Source organism: Fulvia fulva, chromosome 7 (genome assembly GCF_020509005.1).
Source record: "Fulvia fulva chromosome 7, complete sequence".
Lineage (NCBI taxonomy): Eukaryota > Fungi > Ascomycota > Dothideomycetes > Mycosphaerellales > Mycosphaerellaceae > Fulvia > Fulvia fulva.
In genome coordinates, this window is record NC_063018.1 from 3,328,907 (window position 1) to 3,350,517 (window position 21,611).

The 21,611-nt window shown below is 53.3% G+C and overlaps 11 protein-coding genes across 11 annotated transcripts; 4 read left to right on the forward strand and 7 right to left on the reverse strand.

The window, feature by feature from the left end:
* Positions 1-1,358: 1,358 nt before the first annotated feature.
* Positions 1,359-1,766, forward strand: CLAFUR5_10483 (uncharacterized protein; the record flags this gene model as incomplete). Its single annotated transcript, XM_047909631.1, has 1 exon — positions 1,359-1,766. One exon carries the CDS (start codon positions 1,359-1,361, stop codon positions 1,764-1,766), a length of 408 nt encoding a protein of 135 aa, XP_047764032.1.
* Positions 1,767-2,002: 236 nt separating this feature from the next.
* On the reverse strand, positions 2,003-2,836 carry CLAFUR5_10484 (uncharacterized protein; the record flags this gene model as incomplete). Its single annotated transcript, XM_047909632.1, has 1 exon — positions 2,003-2,836. One exon carries the CDS (start codon positions 2,834-2,836, stop codon positions 2,003-2,005), a length of 834 nt encoding a protein of 277 aa, XP_047764031.1.
* Positions 2,837-3,200: 364 nt separating this feature from the next.
* Positions 3,201-3,989, forward strand: CLAFUR5_10485 (uncharacterized protein; the record flags this gene model as incomplete). The annotated part of the gene is made up of 1 exon (XM_047909633.1): positions 3,201-3,989. One exon carries the CDS (start codon positions 3,201-3,203, stop codon positions 3,987-3,989), a length of 789 nt encoding a protein of 262 aa, XP_047764030.1.
* A 323-nt stretch (positions 3,990-4,312) lies between these two features.
* Positions 4,313-5,131, reverse strand: CLAFUR5_10486 (uncharacterized protein; the record flags this gene model as incomplete). Its single annotated transcript, XM_047909634.1, has 2 exons — positions 4,313-4,708; positions 4,769-5,131. 2 exons carry the CDS (start codon positions 5,129-5,131, stop codon positions 4,313-4,315), a joined length of 759 nt encoding a protein of 252 aa, XP_047764029.1.
* A 567-nt stretch (positions 5,132-5,698) lies between these two features.
* CLAFUR5_10487 (uncharacterized protein) lies at positions 5,699-7,003 on the reverse strand (the record flags this gene model as incomplete). Its single annotated transcript, XM_047909635.1, has 1 exon — positions 5,699-7,003. The coding sequence occupies one exon, from the start codon at positions 7,001-7,003 to the stop codon at positions 5,699-5,701; it is 1,305 nt and encodes a 434-aa protein (XP_047764028.1).
* A 1,292-nt stretch (positions 7,004-8,295) lies between these two features.
* On the forward strand, positions 8,296-10,908 carry CLAFUR5_10488 (ATPase family protein; the record flags this gene model as incomplete). Its single annotated transcript, XM_047909636.1, has 2 exons — positions 8,296-10,155; positions 10,375-10,908. The coding sequence occupies 2 exons, from the start codon at positions 8,296-8,298 to the stop codon at positions 10,906-10,908; spliced, it is 2,394 nt and encodes a 797-aa protein (XP_047764037.1).
* A 2,777-nt stretch (positions 10,909-13,685) lies between these two features.
* On the reverse strand, positions 13,686-14,405 carry CLAFUR5_10489 (uncharacterized protein; the record flags this gene model as incomplete). Its single annotated transcript, XM_047909637.1, has 2 exons — positions 13,686-13,734; positions 13,786-14,405. The coding sequence occupies 2 exons, from the start codon at positions 14,403-14,405 to the stop codon at positions 13,686-13,688; spliced, it is 669 nt and encodes a 222-aa protein (XP_047764036.1).
* A 199-nt stretch (positions 14,406-14,604) lies between these two features.
* On the reverse strand, positions 14,605-15,501 carry CLAFUR5_10490 (uncharacterized protein; the record flags this gene model as incomplete). The annotated part of the gene is made up of 1 exon (XM_047909638.1): positions 14,605-15,501. One exon carries the CDS (start codon positions 15,499-15,501, stop codon positions 14,605-14,607), a length of 897 nt encoding a protein of 298 aa, XP_047764475.1.
* Positions 15,502-17,181: 1,680 nt separating this feature from the next.
* Positions 17,182-18,184, reverse strand: CLAFUR5_10491 (uncharacterized protein; the record flags this gene model as incomplete). Its single annotated transcript, XM_047909639.1, has 2 exons — positions 17,182-17,543; positions 17,611-18,184. The coding sequence occupies 2 exons, from the start codon at positions 18,182-18,184 to the stop codon at positions 17,182-17,184; spliced, it is 936 nt and encodes a 311-aa protein (XP_047764476.1).
* A 1,318-nt stretch (positions 18,185-19,502) lies between these two features.
* On the forward strand, positions 19,503-20,082 carry CLAFUR5_10492 (Peroxisomal membrane associated protein 20; the record flags this gene model as incomplete). The annotated part of the gene is made up of 2 exons (XM_047909640.1): positions 19,503-19,507; positions 19,572-20,082. 2 exons carry the CDS (start codon positions 19,503-19,505, stop codon positions 20,080-20,082), a joined length of 516 nt encoding a protein of 171 aa, XP_047764477.1.
* A 213-nt stretch (positions 20,083-20,295) lies between these two features.
* CLAFUR5_10493 (Putative esterase) lies at positions 20,296-21,107 on the reverse strand (the record flags this gene model as incomplete). The annotated part of the gene is made up of 5 exons (XM_047909641.1): positions 20,296-20,519; positions 20,602-20,716; positions 20,787-20,852; positions 20,969-20,981; positions 21,034-21,107. The coding sequence occupies 5 exons, from the start codon at positions 21,105-21,107 to the stop codon at positions 20,296-20,298; spliced, it is 492 nt and encodes a 163-aa protein (XP_047764478.1).
* Positions 21,108-21,611: the final 504 nt, after the last annotated feature.

The following is a 21,611-nucleotide window of genomic DNA, read 5'->3' on the forward strand; positions in this document are numbered from 1 at the left end:
GTGAATACCTCAAGCCTACCCCAACAGGTCGAGGCAACAACGACCGTAGCTGCGACTCAGATTCCTCCTGTCTCCGCGAACACCTCGACTACACCCCAACGGGCCGAAGGAACGACTCTCGTAGCTGCGCCGCAGAACCCTCCTGTCTCTGTGCAGGGGAGCCCTTTCGTTACCACAGGCGATGTAGCAAGGAGATATCAAGAATTGGTGGCGTTGCGGGCTGCTTCACGGGCTCTTAAGAATCGACAACAACAGAGGCAGGAAATTGCTGTAAGAGCGCGTGAGCCTGCGGCTACAGCCTCCGCAAGCACTGGACGTGGAGCTACGCGGACGCGGGAACATGCTGGGAATGATGCGAATTGGAAGATATGGTCAAGACCCTCGATGAAATGGCAATATGTTCCGTGAAGGTTGCCATATGTCGTGGACGGCTGTCACCACCCTGATATTGAGAATGGCTTTACGACAGACCATGGTGTCCGTGAGAGAACCTTGGCTGGGAGATCGCTTCGATCAAAGTGCTGGTGTACATCAGAAAAGCCACAGATGAGCTGTACGTCTGTTGGCACGGTTCATCAAGACATGGTCCGCGTCGACGGCACATCGTACGATCAAAGCGATTGACGATGAGCTTTGGGGTCCCATCGATCAATGCTACTTTCATGCAAAGAGTGGCGAAGCACATGGTGGTATGACTTGGTGGTGGCTGGCGCCCTCGTTGTGTAACGAGAAGCTTGCCTGGGTCGCTACCTGTAGGGCTCTGCTGCTTGCTATGTTTGCCATGCCGGGGTATAGTATGGAATGTGGTTACACTACTTACAAGCCTGATCGACCCTCATGTTGGTACTGCGGACTTCGTTCTCCTCGATAGGATCTACCGCAAACAGGGGTCAGTATGGCCAATGGAAGTCAAATTGTCCCTACACCGGCCGATAATTCAACTCTCTTTCGCATTCATGCCGACTACCAGAATAGCCATCACAAGAACGGTATGACATGTGATTGGGACGTTATGGAAGGCAACCTCCTCATCGTGAGAGAATGTTGTACACAGCAAGCCAGACAGACCTCAATCGCGACCAAATAGCCATGCAAGCGAACGGTCGTGCTTGTGACATACCTCTCAGGTGCCGCCTGAGGCAGTTCGGGCTGGGAAGCTGAACCACCGTCTCGTTTACCATGATTCTGTTGAACGGAAACGGTCGAAGACTGAGCAGCAGTGCAAATGCGCGGCAAGGAGACACATATAAACCATACATGACACCCCCAGAATCATCTTCCAGATCACCACTCACGATCAAAGCAAGTCATCGCAGACGCACATACGAACCATCATACAGCACCCAAACGTCAACAAGATGAAGCTCTTCACTACCCTGCTCGCTGCCACCTTCGCCGCTCTGGCGCTCGCAAAGTGTGACACCGACCCACTCTGCACGGGCGTCTCTCACGAGGCCTGCCACTTCCACTGCATCACTCGAGGCAGTCCGTTCGGCGTCTGCACTATCCAGGAAGGATGTCCGTCCACCTCAAGTATCTGCGACTGCAGCGCTACGACCATTGTCGAGAAGCGCGATGATACTCCACTCACGACGGATCTCAACGGCGACGGTCAACTGGACGATATGGACAAGATCCTTGCCATCCTTGCGAATTGCCCGGTCATCAGTGAGGACGAAGACGATGATGATACGAACGATACAGATACCGAGGGTCTCGAGAAGCGGAAATGCCATTCTGTGAAGGTTTGCTGGGGAGTGGGTTAGGCTAAGTGGTGTGGTTCGGTCACGGTGTGCTAAGGGTCAGGCATCGACGTTCAGGGGAAGGAGTTTAAGAGGATGTCGAGAATCGAGAATCACGTCTTGTATTCTGTTTGCTATGCTCTTCCTCGGGAGCATGGCTACGCTCGTTAGCAACACTTTCATGTGCCTCAGCTTAGTCGATGCCTCATGACATTTGTCGCATGTTCTCCTCCTTCGTGCGTACAGCTCCCTTCATGGCCTTACTCAGTATCATCCCCATCAAGCTCGTCGTCGTCTTCGCTCTCTTCGTCTTCCTCTGGGTCCTCATCCTCATCTTTACTCCTAGCCTCCGCCGCTACATCGATGCCCATATCCTTGATCCTGTTCAACGAGTCCATGCCGGTACCTATATCCATCACCCTCAGCTCTCTTCCACCATTGACCGGCCACCGCGCTGGCCCATCCAGCTCTGGCGTACCCCATATCGGGCAGTTGAGACACTGCATCCAATGTGCACGATAAGCATCGACCAAGTCGCCCCAGGTGACACCGTTTGGATTGCTGATGGTAGTGGAAATGTTGCCCGTGACCTCATACCAGTGGTTGTCGCAGTCGAACTCGATCTGAGTCGCTGGTGGCTGCATCACAAGCATGTTGCGCCAACTGGCACCCATGCCGAGGAAGTTGACTTGCTGGTATAGCTGCTGGTGCTTCTTGATGAAAGGGTCTGGAGCCACCAGGCCGTAGTGGATGATCTCGCCACCGTATGGGAGGGCTGCCAGCATTTCGTCGGCATCTAAGTCGGGGATGAAGACGAAGTCCTTGCTGATGAATGGGTTGTAGACAGGTGAGACCGCATCGCCGTCGAGGTTCTTCCAGCCAGGGTTGCGGCCCGTGCTGCGATACGTGCATCTGCCTGGCCTTGGCTGTAGGAAGAGTGCTTCGAGGATGGAAGACGTGCCGGTGTGCCAGGTGCGGCAGACTCGCTGGCTAACCAGGAGGTCGTGGAGCGGTAGACGAAGGAGAATTTCCTCGAGAAGTTCTGCGACCTGCCAGACATTCTCAGCGGCTTTGTTCGAGGCTGCGTTGGCCATTATGTTTGCTGCGTGTCAGTGATGCTGATGTCGGTCGAGAGTCGCCGAAGCCGCTGCATACGTAGGTTGTGGTGGTAACCTAGGTTCATCGTGGCAGAAGGCAAGCAAGTTGCAAGGAGCATTTAAGAGGCTCCATCCGCGGTTCATGTCTGATCGAGCTCGCATGGCCGTGCTTTCTTGGTGGTGAACACCATGTGAGTCCAGAACATCGCCACGACTGTCCAACGAGCTGCGAATTCATTTCTTCCTTCATCAGATCCTGTTTACAATCTTCTTGTGCTTGATCGAGGTACTGAACTCACAAACATCAGTCCACTCCACCGCATTGAGACAATCCACGACCACACATCTACGCCGAAGCAAGATGGAGACCGCCGCTTGCGATCAGGTCTGGCAGACTGAGGAGCTACGGGACATGATCCTGCTCCATCTTCCGCTCCGACGTCTGCTGACAGTCCGACAAATATGCAAGGCATGGTGCAACTCTCCGCTAATCAACCAGGTCTTGTTCCTCAACCCCGGACAAGGCCCAAGAATCGAGTACGCGGCGGACGAAGTGAAGGGAAATGCATGGAAGACGGTCGCTGGTGGTGGAACAGTCTCGCGGACCGACGGAAGACCTATCCTGCACAGCGGTGGACACGAGCTAACCCATAAGCCCATCGTCAACCTGATTCTCTGCGACTTGGAATTGCTGTACATTGGCTGGGAGGATGGTGCATTTCCAGGCTGCCTGGTCGTGAGAACTTGGGAAGGTCACCTGCAGGACACTTCCAGTGGTGAATCCTTCTTACAGATGCAGCTCACATACCCGCCTGCCCAGAAGCTGTCTTTCACGTGTCTCGGTGATGAACTGCTGCAGAATCTGGATGCTCAGGAAGGTGATGCCGACGAGCCCGAGGACAGCGATTACACCTGGTTCGACGTGACAAAGGACACTGGCGTCACGGTCCGCGACCTGATCGAGGCGATGCGAGCTCACTTTCATGGCTGCAGTGTCTGCATGCAAGAAGCCGATGACTCCGAGTTCTTCTGGCGTCTGCACGGTGCTCACAAGCTCGCTGATCGCGAACGTATGAGATCAGGACACCGTTTGTTAGCGGCGATGAGGAGGCGTACTATCAAGAAGGAGAATCAGAACAGCCGCCCATGAGGTCACTCGAAGAGCAGAGGTTGGGACTGAAGGGGTCAAGCTAGATAGTGAGTGTGCCGCGCGTTGTCGCCCGTACCAGAAAATCCAGTTGGCCTGAAGGCGAAAGTACAGAATTGCTTGGTTATTATCTGGATGTTGAAAAAGTAGTCGCGGCGCGGCAGGGTATCTCCTTCAAAGCACAGTATCCATGCACGTTTGTGACGCTCTCATCACTTTCAGACCATAATATGTTCGGCAAAGCCGCAAGCGCTTTCATCGCGCAGCCGCTTCGTCCACCTCGTTCATGATGTCATATTCCTCGCCCTCGTTCTCGCGCTCGTACATCATTCCTCGCTCGGCTGTTCTCGAGTCTGCTCCCGCGCAGGTGCTCTGATGGAGGCCGTGATCTCGTCTAGGATCTCTTGACCACTAGCAGAGGACGACATGATGCGAGTGTTGTTGATGCCGTCGAAGAACCACTTTCTCTCGGGTTCCCAATCGGCATCCCACTCGTCAGGAAAGTGACCACACTCAGGATCATCGTAGTAGTGCATCTCGAACAAGTTGATCAGGTCGCCCACAGTGATGCCCTCCACGTTTCGAATGTGATAGATCTCGCCGTGGGTGTCAACGGGAACGTAGCCTCCGTGGGTAGTATCGTACGTGTTCCGGTCGCACGATACTTGGAATCCTTTGCAGGTGAACTGCACTTCTGTAGTAGCCGGCTGCGTGAGCTGCATCTTGCGTCAAGAGGCATCAGAGCGATAGAATGTTTCGGGAGGCGCGGCCAGCGGCCAGACTTTCGATGGGAGGTAGATCTCTGTAAGGAGACCACGCTCGAGAATCGAGGTCCGGCCTACTGCCTGTTGCTTATAGAAGCCCGACAGGAATGGGTTGAGGATAGGATGGTTGGTGAGCGGTCCTGTTGCTGTCTCGTTGGTGCCCATCTTCCACCAACCATATCCTGTGTAGAAGATGCGCGTGTCGGTCGGTCGGAGGAAGACGGCCTCAGCGACCTCTTCGGAGTCACGCCAGCCCTTACAAACACGCCTTACGAGTAGAAGCTCTCTGAGTGGCAGCTGGAGTAGGATGTTGTCGCAGAGCTCCTTGATTGCCCAAACTCGCGAGCATGTCGCTGATGATGAGTTATTCGCGGTAGCCATGGTCCTCGGTGTTGGCTGTCTGCTCTCTGTAGCGTACGGAGACTTCTGCTAGCTGGTATTTGTAGCGCTGCTACCTTTGAATGGGTGAAGAAGAGTCTAGAATACAGGAGCACCGTGGAGGAGAAATCGAGGCCGAGATCTGGAAAGGTGTGGGTCCGTACGGCACGATCTTGTGTTTTCGGCAGCCTGGAGTGCCGCTCAATTGAGGTTTCTGCATGGGCTAGTATCTACATCCCGCGACAGATATACTGCAGGACGATGCGAGGATGCGAGAGCTGGTGGCAGTCCGCGATATGACCATGCGGAACGACGAGGCACGGTCGATACATGAGAGAGTTTTCAATGATCGGATGATTGACGCCACGAGAGCAGGGTCGTAAGCCTACGCCGTTTCGCAGTCAAGCGGAGGTCTTGACCACAGATGAGTGCGCGCCGCAGTCGCAGATCAGCTTACCGGCAGAGCTCGTAGGTATTGGTCCACATCTCGAACGGTATGCCGGTGGTATCAGAGCAATACGACTTCGCGGAGGCATCACCGCCGAGAATGACAGAATGGCCGTCCTCTAGCTACCACAGTAGCTCCACGTTCGCGATAGGTGCAACGTCGCCTTCGAGTTCGTGGTGATATCGGTCCATATGCTCCATCGGGCGTCTGTGCCAGTAACTCACAAAGCTCTGTGCTGCGCCTTCTGTGTGAAATCCGACAATGTACACAGGATTCGGCGTACGTAGCTTCCGTCGCTCGCTTGCTCCAGCTGCCTCCATCAACAATGCCGCTCCATCTCTTTCCGCCTCCTCCTTCTGGGATGCTGATTTGGTATCATCGACGGCCTGCTCGGCATAAACACTTTCGTCCATCGCAGAGACTTTCGGTTGAGGCTCCCATTTGGTAACCTTGACATTGATGTTGTTGCCGCCTGACCAGCTCAGAGACCTGGCCTGAGCACTTTCCATTATGATGTGGCGAATGCCACCGGCTTGGATTTGCGGGCCCTCGAGGGTGAGACGTACTTCGAAGGGCATCTTGTCCGGGCGCTTGACAATACTAGGATACCCCTCGTATTTAATTATAGATCGGACGACTGGTGTCATTGGAGGCCTCAATTGCCTTAGCTCCAGTTTCTGCCATGGCGGGACCAAGCTGTATGCCTGAATCGCAGAATGTAGGTCTAATCCTTCCACCATATATCCGGGGGGTGGAGGTACAGGTGATGTGATCGAGCTTGGTGCATGCATGGCCGCAAGTTTGTGGATACGTGAGACATGGCCCTGGTACATGAAAGCGCTCAGAGTTGATGAAAACAGCAAAAAGTAGTGGTTCTCCCGGGCCAGAGTTGCCAGATTGCGGCCAGGTATGACTTTCAGGATGTCTCCCTCCTGGAGAGTCCAGCCTTCGATATGTCGTCCTTGTGGAATGAGACGGCGGAAGTCTTCCTCAGTCAGGTTATTGCTGGCATTTCGCAAGACGAGCACACTGGTCCCTGGGCTTGCCTGGGCTGCTTCTGCGTGCAGTCGTTGTGCTATGAATGATTTTCTGGGCGAATCCTGCTGTACGACCTTGGTAATGGTTGGAGTTTGTGTCCGAGATTCTATGGGCAGGCGAGGAATCTCGCGTGAGGCATTCTGTTGGGCTTCATAGCGTTTGGACTCTTCTGGGAACAGCTGCTCAACCAAAGAGGGCTTCCTATTTTCTGTTTGGGTCGTTGTGTTGGCGGCACGCTTCACGGCGTACTTTGAGTTGGCTCTCTCCCGATGGCCTCGCGATGGTCTGCCGACATTCTGGTCACTTCTCCATCGGCAGGTTTGGCCGAGTGTGCCTTCGGTCAACGATCGCCACGCGACGCGCCTCGACCAACGCTGCGTCTTGAGCATCAATCAAGTGTTATCGCAAGGGGATGTGGCCTGATGTCGAAGCTGCGATGTTGCTTCATCAGCATTGGGGAGCAGCTGAAGTTCTCGCACGTTGCCGAGAGACCGAAAGAGGACCCATCTCCTCCAGGCTACATCAGACCGCGGGCAAGGCCACCAAATTTTTGACGCTAACCTTATTAGATTGGATGCCTCAGGTGTCAAAGATTTGAGGGACCGTGCAGAACTCGTGGCTTAGACTACCAGCATCTTCGGCCACGGCCTGACGGGTCACGAAGCATGCTAAAAGGAGATCAAGCAACGAGGACAACGATCAGAGCCTTGCCGGGGTCGCCATCGCTCGTGTGGCGAGATGTGGCCACAGTGATGGCGGCGCCATGAGCGATCGAGCAAGAACGCCAATGCGGTGCCGTGATGTCGGCGGCCGAATTAACTGTCCATCAATCTCAATTAATACACGGGCGCCCGACTGTTTAGTAGATACTGCCTGACCCTCCTAAGTTCTAACCCTCCCTAACCACCCTAACCACTAACCCTTACCCTCCTAACCCCTAACCCTTATCCCCTACCCGTACGGGTCTTATATATAGCCTCGATAAGCGTTAAGCTCAAGTTGAAGCTCAAGTTGTCGCCCAAATTCCAGGGTCCAGTTCTTAGACCTAGGAATATCTAGCGCAGTACGAGTAGCCGAGTGTGGTGTACGAGTATGGTGCCCCTAGACACTCGGGGAAAAGTCCTGCACACAACCCGAGATTTTCGCTCGCTGTCACAGGCTCTTGAACGTGGAAGATCAGCAACTACTCTTCCAACATCTACTTGCAGGACTGCATAGGATCGATTACGGCAACGAAACAGCGGGGACGTTGTTGCTAACCTCCCAACCTGACCAAGCTCTCCTGGTACTCGAAAAGCTACAAGCCGGAGTCACGATATTCTACATCGCCTCTCTGAAACCCTGCGCGCTCGAAGAACGATCAGAGTTTGGTATCGCAGAGCGACCTCACTGCAGCATAGTGCGCGCTTGTGCATAGAGAGCCCTTGTGAAGTTGTATCGCCTTCCTACTGGTTTCAGCTTTCCGCGACTTCCACTCGTAGCGTGGCGTCCACGCGACCGCTCCTTCCAGCACAGACAACACCTCAACCTTAATTCTACTTGTTCCTTCCAAGTCAGAAGCTCGAAGCTCCGAGACCTTCGCGTGGCGCCTGCCTAAGACATCTCTTACCCCTGATCGCGCCTGCCTCGGATCTACGATTGCGCGGGAAGGAGCGAGTATAATAAGAACTGCAAGCCCACCATGTCTGACCAGACCGCGACCTCGACACCCCAGGCTGCGAACCCACAGAAGAAGACGGGCAAGATGCACGTCAACGACGCACTCCACGTTGTCGTCCGACTCACTCAATCTAAAGGACTGGAAGGGGCCTTCCGTGTGCAGGTGCTACCAGAGAGCTTGCAGCAGGCAGGCCTGACTACTGGTGATTTGTGCGAAATCTCCAATGAAGAAGGCACGACTGGCTATGGAATTGCGTGGAGAGCTGACGACAAGATCAATCGACCGAAGAACAGACCTGCTAAGATTACAGAGATCTTTCAGAGCGCATTTGGGTTCGAAGAAGGCTCGAAGGTCACCATTTCTCGGACTACCTCACAGATCCACCGAGCCGACCGAATTGTGCTGTCAGACGTGTCCCCGCAGGAGTATATCAGCTCGAATGAGGCTGACGATGGACTGTGGCAGGCTCGTGTAATTGGACTTTTCGCGGCTTGTGAGGGGATCGCACCTGGCATCACATTCGATGTTACGAAGCGAAAGTCCAAGAAGCGATTCTTCGTTGAGAGTGTCGAGGCTGCGAACGCACCCAACGACTCCTTGTTTAGATATGAGGATCAAACAACTCTCGTCTTCCGCGATAGCGCTCTCGATGGCAATGCCAACGGCTTGGCTACTCATGCGACAGATGAGCCAACAAATGGTGTCCGTGACCGTGGGATTGCCAACTTTCCCAGTCTGAGGACGATCGATGTGCGCTCTCGTCTCAACATGGATCGCATCGGTGGGTTACTCGAGCAATGTCAGAAGCTCAACTCTCAACTACGCCGCGTATTAAGCAACCACCAAGCCCTCACTAGATACGCCTCAAGGTGTCCTAACCCAGCAGTCCTGCTGCACGGCTATGGAGGCACTGGGAAGACAATGTTACTGGAGAGACTTGCCGAGTGCGGCTTCAAGAAGGTCGTCCGTCTCAACCGATCTGTCCTCAACGGTGGTAGCGTGGCGAAGAACCAAGCTGTCATCGAGAATAGCTTCCAGGAAGCGATTGATAGCCAGCCTTCCTTGATCATCATTGACAATCTCGAAAAGCTGGCTCCTGCCGAAGATATTGCCTACGCCACAGTCCTCGCCACCAACATGCGTCGTGTTCAGGACAGCCGGGTCATGATCGCTGGTGCTACCAGGGCGCTATCCAGCGTCGAGGCGTCTCTTTTCGACGATGACTGCTTCTCAAGGCTTATCGAACTACATATTCCTGATCTCAGAGCGAGAGAACAAATCCTGAACGTCCTACAGCACAAGCCAGCATTTGCACAGGACTCATTATCTACGAGAATCGCGGCACGGACACATGGCTTCACAGGTCGTGACCTCGCTAGACTTCGCAAAACCGCTGCGATCTACGCCGCTGATCGTTTCGACGTGGAAGAGGAAGAAATGGCCGTGGCACGCTCTCCAACACCGCCTGCATACACCAATGTGGTGTCTCCAAACGACAACAGCCCGCCGAACGCACGAAATGGCGACGAGGGTGATGTACTGCTCTGCGATTTCGAGATTGCGCTTCAAGAAGTGAAGCCGACTGCACTACGCGAGATCTTTACCGAGAAGCCTAAGACATCGTGGACCGACATTGGAGGGTCTCGCAAGGTCAAAGAAAGCTTCGACAAGGTGATTGGGTGGCCGCTGCAGCAAAAAGAGCTCCTCGCCAAGTTCCAGTATCAACCTCCGAAGGGCGCGCTTCTGTATGGTCCGCCAGGCTGTTCGAAAACACTCACTGCTCAAGCTGTTGCAAACATGTACAACTTCAACTTTATCGCTGTCAAGGGTGCAGAATTGGTCAGCATGTACGTCGGAGAATCGGAGAGGGCTATTCGAGAGGTGAGTGACCTGAGGACACAGGGTTTCATGATCATGGCTTGGAAGGGCTTCTTTTTGTCGAGAGCCGCTAGCGCCGACTGCTTGCTTCGCTCACATGCAAAGCTGTTGTCGAAGCTGCTCACGCATGCTTGCGGACCTCAAAATCCACTCTAGTCGTTGAGATTGTGTGGCAGCGGCACCAAATCTTTTTGCAGGAACGCTTACTGACATACATCTTAGGTCTTCCGTAAAGCTCGCACAGCAGCGCCGTGTGTCATCTTCTTCGACGAAATCGACGCGATCGGCTCTGATCGCGACAGCGGCACCCGGGGGCTGAACGTCCTCACCACCCTGCTCAACGAAATGGACGGATTCGAGTCACTGCGCGATGTCTTCATACTAGCAGCAACCAACAAGCCCGAGACACTTGATCCCGCGTTGATGCGACCAGGACGATTTGACTCGCATGTCTATCTAGGACCACCGAACGAACTTGCTCGAATGGAGATACTGAACATCGCGACGCGCAACGTAGCACTGGCCAGCGACATAAGCTTCGACACCCTGGTCGCAGACACGGCTGGCTATTCTGGTGCTGAGATGGTCAGAATCTGTCAATCCGCGAAGGAGCCTGCGATTGAGAGAGCAATGCGCGGAGAGGATGCTAGGGTCACTGCTGCTGACTTCGAAGGCGTACTGGCAGTGACGCGGCGGGGTATCACACAGGAGATGCTGGATGCATATGAAGCGTTTTCGGCCAAGAAAGATGCGTAGAAGCTACAATTACGATAGCCGCGCTTGCAGACTCTCGGTGCATCGAATATATATGCTCACATCCCCAATACTCGACTGAACGCCAGGGTGCCAGCATGTCTTTCGTCCTGATTTGAACGGTATGGAGCAGAGAGATGGGAATTGGCCTTTGAACACTTGGGGCGCTCTAAGAATTTGACTCCCGGGGCCAAGCTTCATGGCTGGGTAATGATGGCCAGGTCAACAGCTATCAGCATGGACTGTCGCACAGATGTGGGGAGCAACCTCCGTTATGACTCTCTCAGGCGTCAGCTTGTTTGACGAAGGTAATCTATTCAACGGATGGGTAACATGATCTGCAATACCTGCCTTCGAGCTATGAGCGCAGCGATGACGACCGGTGGAACATCCCATACTGCACACCATAAGACATTTGCTGACCTCAAGACCTCGGTGGACGCCGGATGTCAGCCTTGCTCATGGCTATGGAATCACTACAGCGATTCATCCCGAGCACTACTTCTAGGAACAAACTATGCATACCACCGAGGTTCTCAGAACTGCCTCGACGCGGCAGCTGACCAAATTTCAGCGCCAATAGCGGCGTCTAGCTTTGCCACACGCATTCGCATACAACCATCCAAGTCGCCATATGCCATTGAAGGTGTCCATTGGTCTGTAGCCATCATTGGCAAGTCTATAGGTTGCTCAGTCCCCGAGACAACGAAACTATTCTGGATTCAAAAGGAATGGGGGCCTCCGGAACATGGTATGGAGATCTCCACGTGCATTGCGTTCGTCGCTACTGAACGGTATATACAGATCTACTGAGCAACTATCACCCGGGAGCTACCACGTCCTCCGATCCATGCTGGCAGTTGGCGAGCACGTGGCTTGTCAAGTGTCTCACGTCGCACGCAAGCTGCCACCAGTGCTGGGACTCCAGTTTTCGTCCAAGACGGCTGCTCAAGATCGAACCAGACTGCGTCACATTACGACTGATAGACTCACACGAGATTCAGGGCTCCGGTCCTCGTTATAACACCTCAAGCTATCGCTGGCAAGCTGAGGCCTGTTTCACCCTGACCCAGCGTTCAGAGCCTTCGCTGCGGAAAGGCGTAGCTATTCATAGCTTACCGCAGGCATTCAAAGATGCGGTAATCATCACTCTCAGAGCAGAAGTACAATTCCTTTGGATTGATGCATTGTGTATCATGCAAGACCGCGGCGATACCAGCGATTGGTCGACGCAATCTTCCGACATGGGTGATATCTTTGCCAACTCGTATCTTAACATTTCTGCGCTTGCTGCTGACCACGGAGGTAAAAGCTTTTTCGTTGACCGCAACGCTGGAAGTATAATTACCGGCATCTTCACCCTCGATCTCGATGATCATGAACCAGGTACTGGCCCGGGTCAATTTCGTCTCGTTCCAGACCTATGGTTCGCTGAGATTGAGAGCTCTGCACTGAACCGTCGTGGCTGGGTCCTTCGGGAAAGATTGCTATCTCCACGGACACTATACTTTGGATGCAACCAGATTTGGTGGGAGTGCCGGGAATATACTGCGGCAGAGTCGTCTCCCAGCGGACTGCATCCGCTGGCGTCTAAGACCACCACGAAGCTGAGTCTCATGCCTAATCTGCCCTCGATTCCAATGCCTTCGATCAGCAGCGTCTCACGCCCATGGGTTTTCGAGACATGGAGCAAAGTTGTCAAGGCGTACTCGGCATGTTCAGTGACAGTGGTGAACGACAAATTGATGGCAATAGCCGGACTTGCCAAAGTATTCCGCGCAAAAGTCAAATGCGAGTATGTTGCGGGAATGTGGCGTGATGATCTTGGTTGGGCTTTACGATGGCACACGACGTACTCTTCCTCCGGGACCGAGCTTTTCAAGTACTCAAAGCGCTCCAGGGTACATCTTGCGCCAAGCTGGTCCTGGTCATCCATGGATGGATTTGTGCATATACTTGAAAGTGAAGGTACCACGTTATTATGGTGGACAGTGAGCAACGTCAGTCTCCGACTAGCTTCTGACGACCCCCTGGGACACGTCCTTGGTGGCTCCTTGTGGCTTCATTGCGTACTACTCAAACTGCACCTGACCAGCGAGATCATCGAAGACCTTCTCGACATGGGCGTGGGGTTCACCACGTCGATCGGTAGACTGTCTGACACGAGACATGAGAAAATATTCGCCTGTGTCTACTGGGACGATTGCCTGCGGGAAAATCCAGCAACAGTGCCCCATGTTTATTGCGCGCTAGCAAGCATCCACACAAGGGAAAGAGACGGCTCTGACGATCGACACCCGGAAACAATTCATGCTCTGCTGCTTCAAGGTGTAGATGGCCATGATGGCACATATTCTCGTTGTGGATGGATGAGTTCGCTCGTCGAACCTGAATATCGCAGCTCTTTCCGCCTACTTCAAGGACTCTATCAACAACCCTCGAAGAACAGCCTCCCATGCATTAGCTTCGATGGCAGGTTTCATACCATCAAAGTCATTTAGAGATGTTCCTGGCTTAGCTTCTAGTGACGACATCCAGAGCCTGGTCATGGACATCAAACAACCTTGTCCTTCATCTCAATCATAATCGGCTTCGTCTGCTGAAATGTAGGCCTCTGGCTCAACTCCTCAAACCACTTTGCGAACTCAGGATACTCCTCCTCCACCCTTTACACAACCCGAAGAATCAACCCAGTCCACCGCACAACCCACAGCGATATCTGCTATACTGCACACATCGGCCACAAGCCATCCACCATTCGCGGCTTTCACAGAGTCTGATTACGCTCGCATAGCACCTTCAATCTTACGATCTTGGCGGGAGAGCCATCTGTGTTGTGACGATCAGCATATTTCCACATTAGAGACCAACCAGACTCACTCAGAACTACTATGCCCTCGACTCGTCTCGAAGAATCGCAAAGCCATCGCATCCATATGCCCCTGCGCCAGCACCAGCACCTGCTTCGCGTTGAAGACTGCATCAAATCCCTCATGGTCTCCAAGGTCAAAACCGCTTCCAGCATCTTCTGATGTCTGATTCGGCGCCAGTAGGGATCGCTCGCCAAGCTGCACACTCTGCAACTGCTGCAGCATCTCTGCCTTTTCATCGGTACGCTCGCGTGGTGAGTCTGAGATGTCGATGACTCTATACTTGCCGAACTGAAAGAACTTGTACTTGTCTCCGCGTCGCTTCAGCTTTGTTACTGTCAGAGATTTCTCATCAGCACTGCAGTGATTGCTGATCTCCACAAGGCGCGTAAGCGGTGGCTTCTTCGGCAGAGTTGGACGCAGCATCCGCGCACGCAATAAGGACACGCCTACTGACACAGCAGCGACGTCGTGGTCGTCATACTGCTGCTCTGTCTGCTGAGGATCCGGCTGACGGTCGATGTTGGCCACCGAGAGGCTTGTTGGTGCTACGCGGCGTACAAACCTGCTGCGATCATTGATCGGGGTTGAAGGATCTCGTTTGATCCGCAGTGAGTTGGCTTGGGTCATAAGTGGGAGTATCTGGAAAGGGCACTACCGCCGCCCAGTGATGACTGTTCACCCAGTTGATGATACCCACCTGTCGAGCGCCTGGTCCACCGCAAGCTTGTAGATGCCATGTGACGGTGCCATCGCTAATCCAAGGATACCAGATAAGGACCTGCACGTCCCAAAGGATAGCCATCACTTCGGCGAGCTCAACGGTGCTCTATGCTCTCTCTTGCATGGTTTGCTGAAACAACGAAGGTTGGCCAGGATCATCGCTCTGTCTGTCGAGATCGATGCAGTGATCCATTAGAACGTCGTGGAGATCCAGATCATCGCTGACTGCAAGAACGTCAAGAAGGTGGCGAATGAGCTCAGCGCGTACTGTTGGATAGTATTTCTCGTCATCGTATAGTGCTCTAGCAAACGTACGCTCCATGCAATTGCCATCTCCTAAAACATCGAAATGGCGGTAGCTGACGCCTTCGAGCTCGACAGTGCCGCCATTAGTAGCGATGTCGTCGAGTATTTGAGCCTCTGGGGTCCGAGGGCCTTCGACATCCTCGAATGTTGCTTCCTCTTGGAATCGTGAGAGGAATACCATCTCATCGTACTCGGTGAGTCCAGATGCCTCTCCCTCTTCTAGGCCGTCGACCTCGCCAGCGAGATCCTCAGACATGGTGACATCCGCTGTACTCTCGGTGGCGCCTAGCTCGACTCCGCCTGTGTCGATTTGCATGGCGTCTTCCTTATGACCTCCTGGAGTACCGGCATCGTCCTCTCCATCCGTGTCGATCTGCGTTGGCTCTTCGTCCGCGCCATGCTCGCTACTGTCGTTGGCTTGATCTATTAGGTTGGACACGTACTTGCGACCGAGGATCATCGAGAAGATGATGTCCAGCTGCGCCAAGATTGTTCTGCAGCGCTGAGAGTAGTCCACTGCCTCCAGAGCCTTGGAAATTCGAGCGATGTCGTGAGGAGGCTGGTAGCCTTGACGAGGGGCTCCAGTATTGCGATCGCGTCCACGAGCTTCCGTCTCCTCGAATCTGTGCTGGCCGTGAATATCGCCGACCGCTTCTAACAGCTGATCCATGATCTGAAGGTGTTGTCCCTCAAACATGGTAGCGGCCTCTAGAGAATTGAGTATAGCAGCGAGAGATCCTAGAATACCGGCGATCAGGCTCTGAAGGAGCGTTGCAGCAGCACACAGGTCTGCGAATGGACACTGCAACTCAGGTGTGGCACTCGTGATCTTTGGGTATTGCGGCACCAGAGTATGGTCAATGGCCTGCCAAGTGTCGGTCCATTCCTGCTCAAATACCTGAGCGGCACGATCGAAGCTTTCCACTTGACTCGTGATCGAGTCCTCTTCATCTCTCAGTGACTTCTGCCCAGCCGCCGTATGGCCAAGCACAGTGACCACAGAGCTACGCCCGGAGGAACTCAGCACCAGCGGAGGGTCTTGAGTTTGCAGAAGTGTAGCGACAGGTGGTAGCTGGGTCGTGCTTATGTTGACATGTGTGCACTTCTCCTCGTGTCCATCGCGGGCGCTGATGCTTGTATAATTCGCATTGCATTTCGACTTCCGGCATGGTCAAATCTTTCTCAGGCCCATCAATAGCGGTGCGATGTTGCAGAACATACGATGATATTGCGCCTGCATCGTGTTCTGGACATCTCGTATGCAGCCTGGGCGATTGCAACGCACGTCTGATGGCGCACATTCATGAGCCATCAAGGCAGCTTGAGACCCTAGCTGGACTGCACATGCGGACAGGAGTAGACTTGTCGCGACGGGCGAGGTGGTGCCACAGCTTTACCATCGGCTATTCGTACAGCATGATCCTTCACTATGTGCTGGCGAAACTCCCTCGTTATGTCGAAATACGTTCCACATGCACATTGATAGGCACGTGACATCGGCCGATCAGTGTGCCGATGGTGGTAGTGAAGCTCAAGGTGCTTCTCGAGCGAGAATGTCTCTTCACATGAAGCGACTGTACATCTGAACGGCTGACACGCCCGCTGTGGGTCGTCGTTGACGCGTATCGCAGACGTCGAAGCTCCAAGTAACAGAGTGCTCCGCCAGTTCTCAACTTCTAGGCCTGGATTGATGTCGTGACTGACGTGTTGGTCAAAGTGTTGCTGAAATTTCTTGAACCGATCGAAAGATCTGCCACAGGCCTCGTGTGCACATCTGAAACCCCGGGTGAACGGACCGTTCATAGCATGTGACGAAGACAGATGCGAATTGATGTCTAAGTTTCCTCGCCATTCCAGGAAACTTCGTTCTGGAGGATGAAGTCGACGCCTTTTTCCATGAATGCGATGCGGTCAATCCGGGCGTAGGCTGAGGGGGTTGCGGAGATGAGGGTTGGGGGGCATGGATGCGTTGATGGGGTGTTATTTGGGTTGGCGTTGGTCTTGTGTTTCTGGGGTGAAGATGCGATGGATCGAGGAGGTCATCGAAGAGGTTGAGAGCAATGCCTTTCGCCCGATATCGAAGGTAGTGCAGGTACGTATCTGGTTCTATGGGTGCTCTTGTCATAGCGTAGGATTGTCAAGGTTCTTTCATGCAGCCATCGTCTTGGCTGCTCAGGTCAGATCACCACTACGGGTGGTGGTAAGCCTAGGGGTACTTCATAGTATCGCGCACCATTGAGCTGCCATCTTCGTTCTCCAAGTATTCATCAACACCAACTGATTGTCTGCCTCAACACCTAAGACAGCCGTATTATGCATCGTCTTACTCTTGGGCATCCAACAGCGCCTTTGTCCACCAATCCCCACGCCTCCATTCTTAGTCTGAGTCCTCTTCGCTCGTGACATTGTCGTATCCAAGTGCCTCAAGCACATCATCAAAGCTCTCCTCGCCAGCTAAGCAGTAACTCTTCCACTGTCGGGCCAACCACTCAGCCTTATCCAGTAGTTCTCCTTTTCCAACATCCAGCACATTCTCTCCAGCCTGCAGACACTCCTCCTCTTCCATGGAGTCCAAGATCCCCTTCATCGTGTCCGGTAGACACGAGTCACCTTGGAACTGCTTCCTGACCTCCGATTGCAAGCAGTCTCCACTCGAGAGCACGATGGTCTTACCAATCTTGCGCAATGTCTCTAGTGCACTCAGTTTCGTGCCGAAAGACGTGTCGGCATGCGCTTGCTCTGCAATCGCTTCGATGCATTCCTTTTACTTCTTCAAAAGCATCGAACGAGGCCTCGTATTGCTTACTACTTTTGAGGTTCGTGTAGTGGCTAGTGTTGAGAGTGTGCCAGGCATCTTTACTGTACTGGTCGAAATCAAGGACTTCATGTTGTGTCTTACGCTGGGCTACAGCCTCGGCGTGGCCGTGGGAGTTGTAGGCACTTGTGAGTAGTATTCGAGCGGTGCCAGTGGGGTCTCGGTATGCTATCTTGAGTACAAGAGCTGGCAGTGCATCCGGATTCAAGGCCGCAGCCATTGTTTCGGATGGAACCATCGGCGGCGGCGGCTCATACGAGAGATACGCAGGCATTGGCGGTGGCATCATCGGCGGCGGCGGTATATACATTGGGCCTGGAGGAGCAGCATAGTACATAGGTCCTGGAAGTGGCGGAGGCGCGCCGTAGTACATAGGCGCAGGCGCCAGCATTGGACCAACGTGGCTCTGCTGTCTTTGGCGATTCATCAGCTCTTCGTTGCTAGGAATTGGGCCATATTGTAGTTCGGGAGCTTGAATCGCGTCGACGTGTTTCTTGTCATTATCGCTGTCGCTTTCGTCTTCGAGCTTAATGCGCTTCCGTGATACTGTATGGCCCTGGCTCATGGTTAGCCTGTCCCTTCAGATCAAGGACTTGAGAATATGTTGATGTTGAGGAAGCAAGTACTTCGTGCTTACGCGATGATTGACGACCCGCCAAGGTCAGTTCACGCGTAGACGCGCCATTTAATCAAACGCGGTGGATCGTGCACTGTCACGTTAGCAGCTGACCGTTCTGGAGTTCGATGTGCAGTCTAACTGAACATCGTGCGCACAAGAGGAGATCGTATCACATTCAGCACAGTCGTATTGTAAGGACGGTCTTCTGAGGCCTACACGCTGTGAACAGCACAGCGAGGACACCCAATGTTCCGACAGATCAAACATCTCCACGGAGCCTTCTGCGACATCCGGCTCACAGCTTGCTCAATGTTGTCTCATGTGTCCTCCTCGCGTGATAGGGCTCCATCGCCGGTCTTTGAGACCTCTTGAGTACCGTAGCTGGGCTTTGTGGGCAGAAGTAATGGCTGCATGCTCCTCTCATGCTGGACGCTTATCTCCTCGTCAAGATGGCAATCCCCCCTCATCAGCTGCTCGAGGTGTTCTGATTCGTCTGTCGTAGTGCATCTATCGTTCTTCATCCGTGACGTGGTGGCCATGGCCTGGCAGTTCGGAAGTGTCTTCCTCACCAGCATTGTTCCACCTCCACTCAAGCAACATTTGTGTATCTGCAATCTCTGTTGCGGCTAACGAATTCTCCCATGAGTCGTTGTCCATCGTGTCTCCAAAGTCTGCCAGATACGTTCATGTACCACTGTAGTCCAGTCATGTCGGGGTACTCATCTTCGTCGACCTTCCACACTTTCTAGGCTATAGCCATCGATCGTCAGCCTGCGGCAGTAACGGGAGCGCATCGTGCTTGACACGGCAAGACTTCCAGATTATTCACGTTCAGTGACACGCCTGTTATCGTCTTTCGAGGCTGCTTCGAATGCGTGCTGCGGTAAGGAGCTGCTGCTCAGTCCGATGATGCTCAATTGGCTTCACTGGACGAGTCAGCACATGAGCTATCTTTCGAATGGCATCATCGCTTCTGCCCACTAGCGAAGAGCTAGATCCGCAGCAGAATGATGATCTGATGCCCATTTGTCCGCGGGAGCAGAATGTTTTGGAATTGTTAGAAGGGAACTCGTCATCGGTAGTGGGGTCCAGACCGTTGTTGCCATTGCGTAGCTTGGGGATGGCGGGGCAGGTACCTTGATGGCGCTTGCATGAGTACATATACTTAAAGTACTCTCCCTAAACACATCTGAAGGTTACACAGCGTCAACTATTGAGCAAAACAAGCCAAGACTCACATCAATCTCAAGAACACCTCACAATCATGTCGTGAGTCCCCACACCAAGCTCCTACTGCTTCAAACCCATGCTGACACCGCTGACACCACCCCAGCGCACTCGTCGACAAGCTCAAGGGCAAGGCGAAGACCCTCTCCAAAGGCGACAAGATCCCCTCCTCCGCCGCCCTCAAGGAAGACAACCCCGAGAAAGGCACCGTCGACCTCTCCTCCCTCCCCGGCACCAACATCATCGTCGGCGTCCCCGGCGCCTTCACCCCACCCTGCTCCTCGCAAGTCCCCGGCTACGTCCAGCAAGCCGACCAATTCGCGGCCAAGGGCGTCAAGGGCATCTACATCGTCGCTGTCAACGATGCCTTCACCACCCAGGCCTGGAAGGAGAAGCTGAATGCCAACCACCCACTTGTGCACTTCCTCGCCGACGACACTGGTGCGTTCTCGAAGGCTGCGGGTCTCGATTTTGATGCGAGTGGGTTGTTGGGCAACCACCGTTCGCAGAGGTATGCGGCCATTGTGGAGAATGGGGCTGTGAAGGATATTTTTGTGGAGGATGAGGCGCCGGGTGTTACTGTAACTGAGGCTGCTAAGGTTCTACAGCATGTTTAGATGGTGAATGGGTGATGTGGAAGAGGTTGCTAGAATGTTAGATGATACCAGACGTAGAGGCTCAGAAAGTTGAGCAAGGCCCTCAGAATTGCTAGGCACCGCTGCTGTGCACTACTCATTCGTTTGACGTCTCGCTGAGCCTGTCTTCGACTGTACTCATGAGGGATGCTTCCGCGGTTGTACAACCACACTGCACTTGCTCTCACTCTCTACTCACCCAGAACTCGACCCAGGCCTCGGACTCAACTCTTCAGTGATGTTGTTCGGATCCTTCCACGCAATACTCACATACTTGGTATGACTCCCCCTCGCCACAACCTCATCCTTATTGTTCAGAAACTTGATAGAGGTGTAAGCAAGTGTTTTGCCGAACTTATCACAAGTGACTTCCGCTCTGATCGTGTCGCCGACTTTGCCGCCGGAGTTGAGATAAGTAACTATGGCGGATCGTCAGTGCTATATCGTGGGGGATTAAGATATACTGAGAAGCCAGCAGAAAGAACACAGGATTCAAGATACCATTCAGATCCGTGCTAACACCCGTAGCGAACAAGCCCCGAGAAGCAACTGCCAGACTCCCACCCAGATCAACCATCGACGCTATCGTGCCGCCATGAAGGATTTGGAGACGGTTCTATCCAGACGTCAATACCATTTCAGCCAGCATGTAGTCTCTTGGTGTAGAGAGAAAAGGCATGCCGTACAGTATGTTCCTTCTGTATGTCCAGCTCGAAATTCACAGTCCCAGGCCTGGCAGCAGTGACTCGTAGCTGTGATAGAAACACGGGCGTTAGTCGCACCTAATATGTGTATGTATCTCCTGGCCTAGTCTTCTGCAGGCGGCTTGATACAAACGACCTCAGTCGTCTTGATCGGGTTCACGTACGCCATCAAGCAGTCTGAGATAACGTTAACAAAGAGTTCATAGAGTGGTCCAAGACTTCAACGCACCTTGGCTCCAAGCCTGAATTGGCCCTGAAGGACTCCCACACTGATTTGACGAAAGGAAGACAGCGTTGTGACATGGCTGCGCTAATGCAAAAACTTGGGTAGGCAGGAACGGTTGACGAAAGGAGAAGGATCGAGGTCCAGCTTCGGCTCACGTGATGATCGACCGCGATAACTGTGACGTTCTTATCCGAACACACCGCCGGCTTGGCGCTCAGCTTTGTATTTAGAGTTTTCTCAGGTAGCTTTCCTGTATCTCAGATTCACACTCGCCAAGGTTCTTACATCTAGTAGCTTCCCTTCCTTTTAGCCTTTCTATTAGGTTAAATTAGCCTATAAGTAAATCTCCTAAGCTATAAGTCTCTAACTTACGCCTCAGTCGGACCTTAGTACTAAAGCTAAGCGAGGTAACCTTACTAACCTTATCTTAGCTCCTACGAACGGGGCGGGCTACTTAAACCTTTAGTATAGAGGACACTAACTAATACCCTAATTAAGGCGGTTATTACCTACCGGATTAGTAAGGTTTTGCTACTTATCTAGTCGGAGAGGGCCTAGCCTATAGTCGCGCCCTAGGCGAT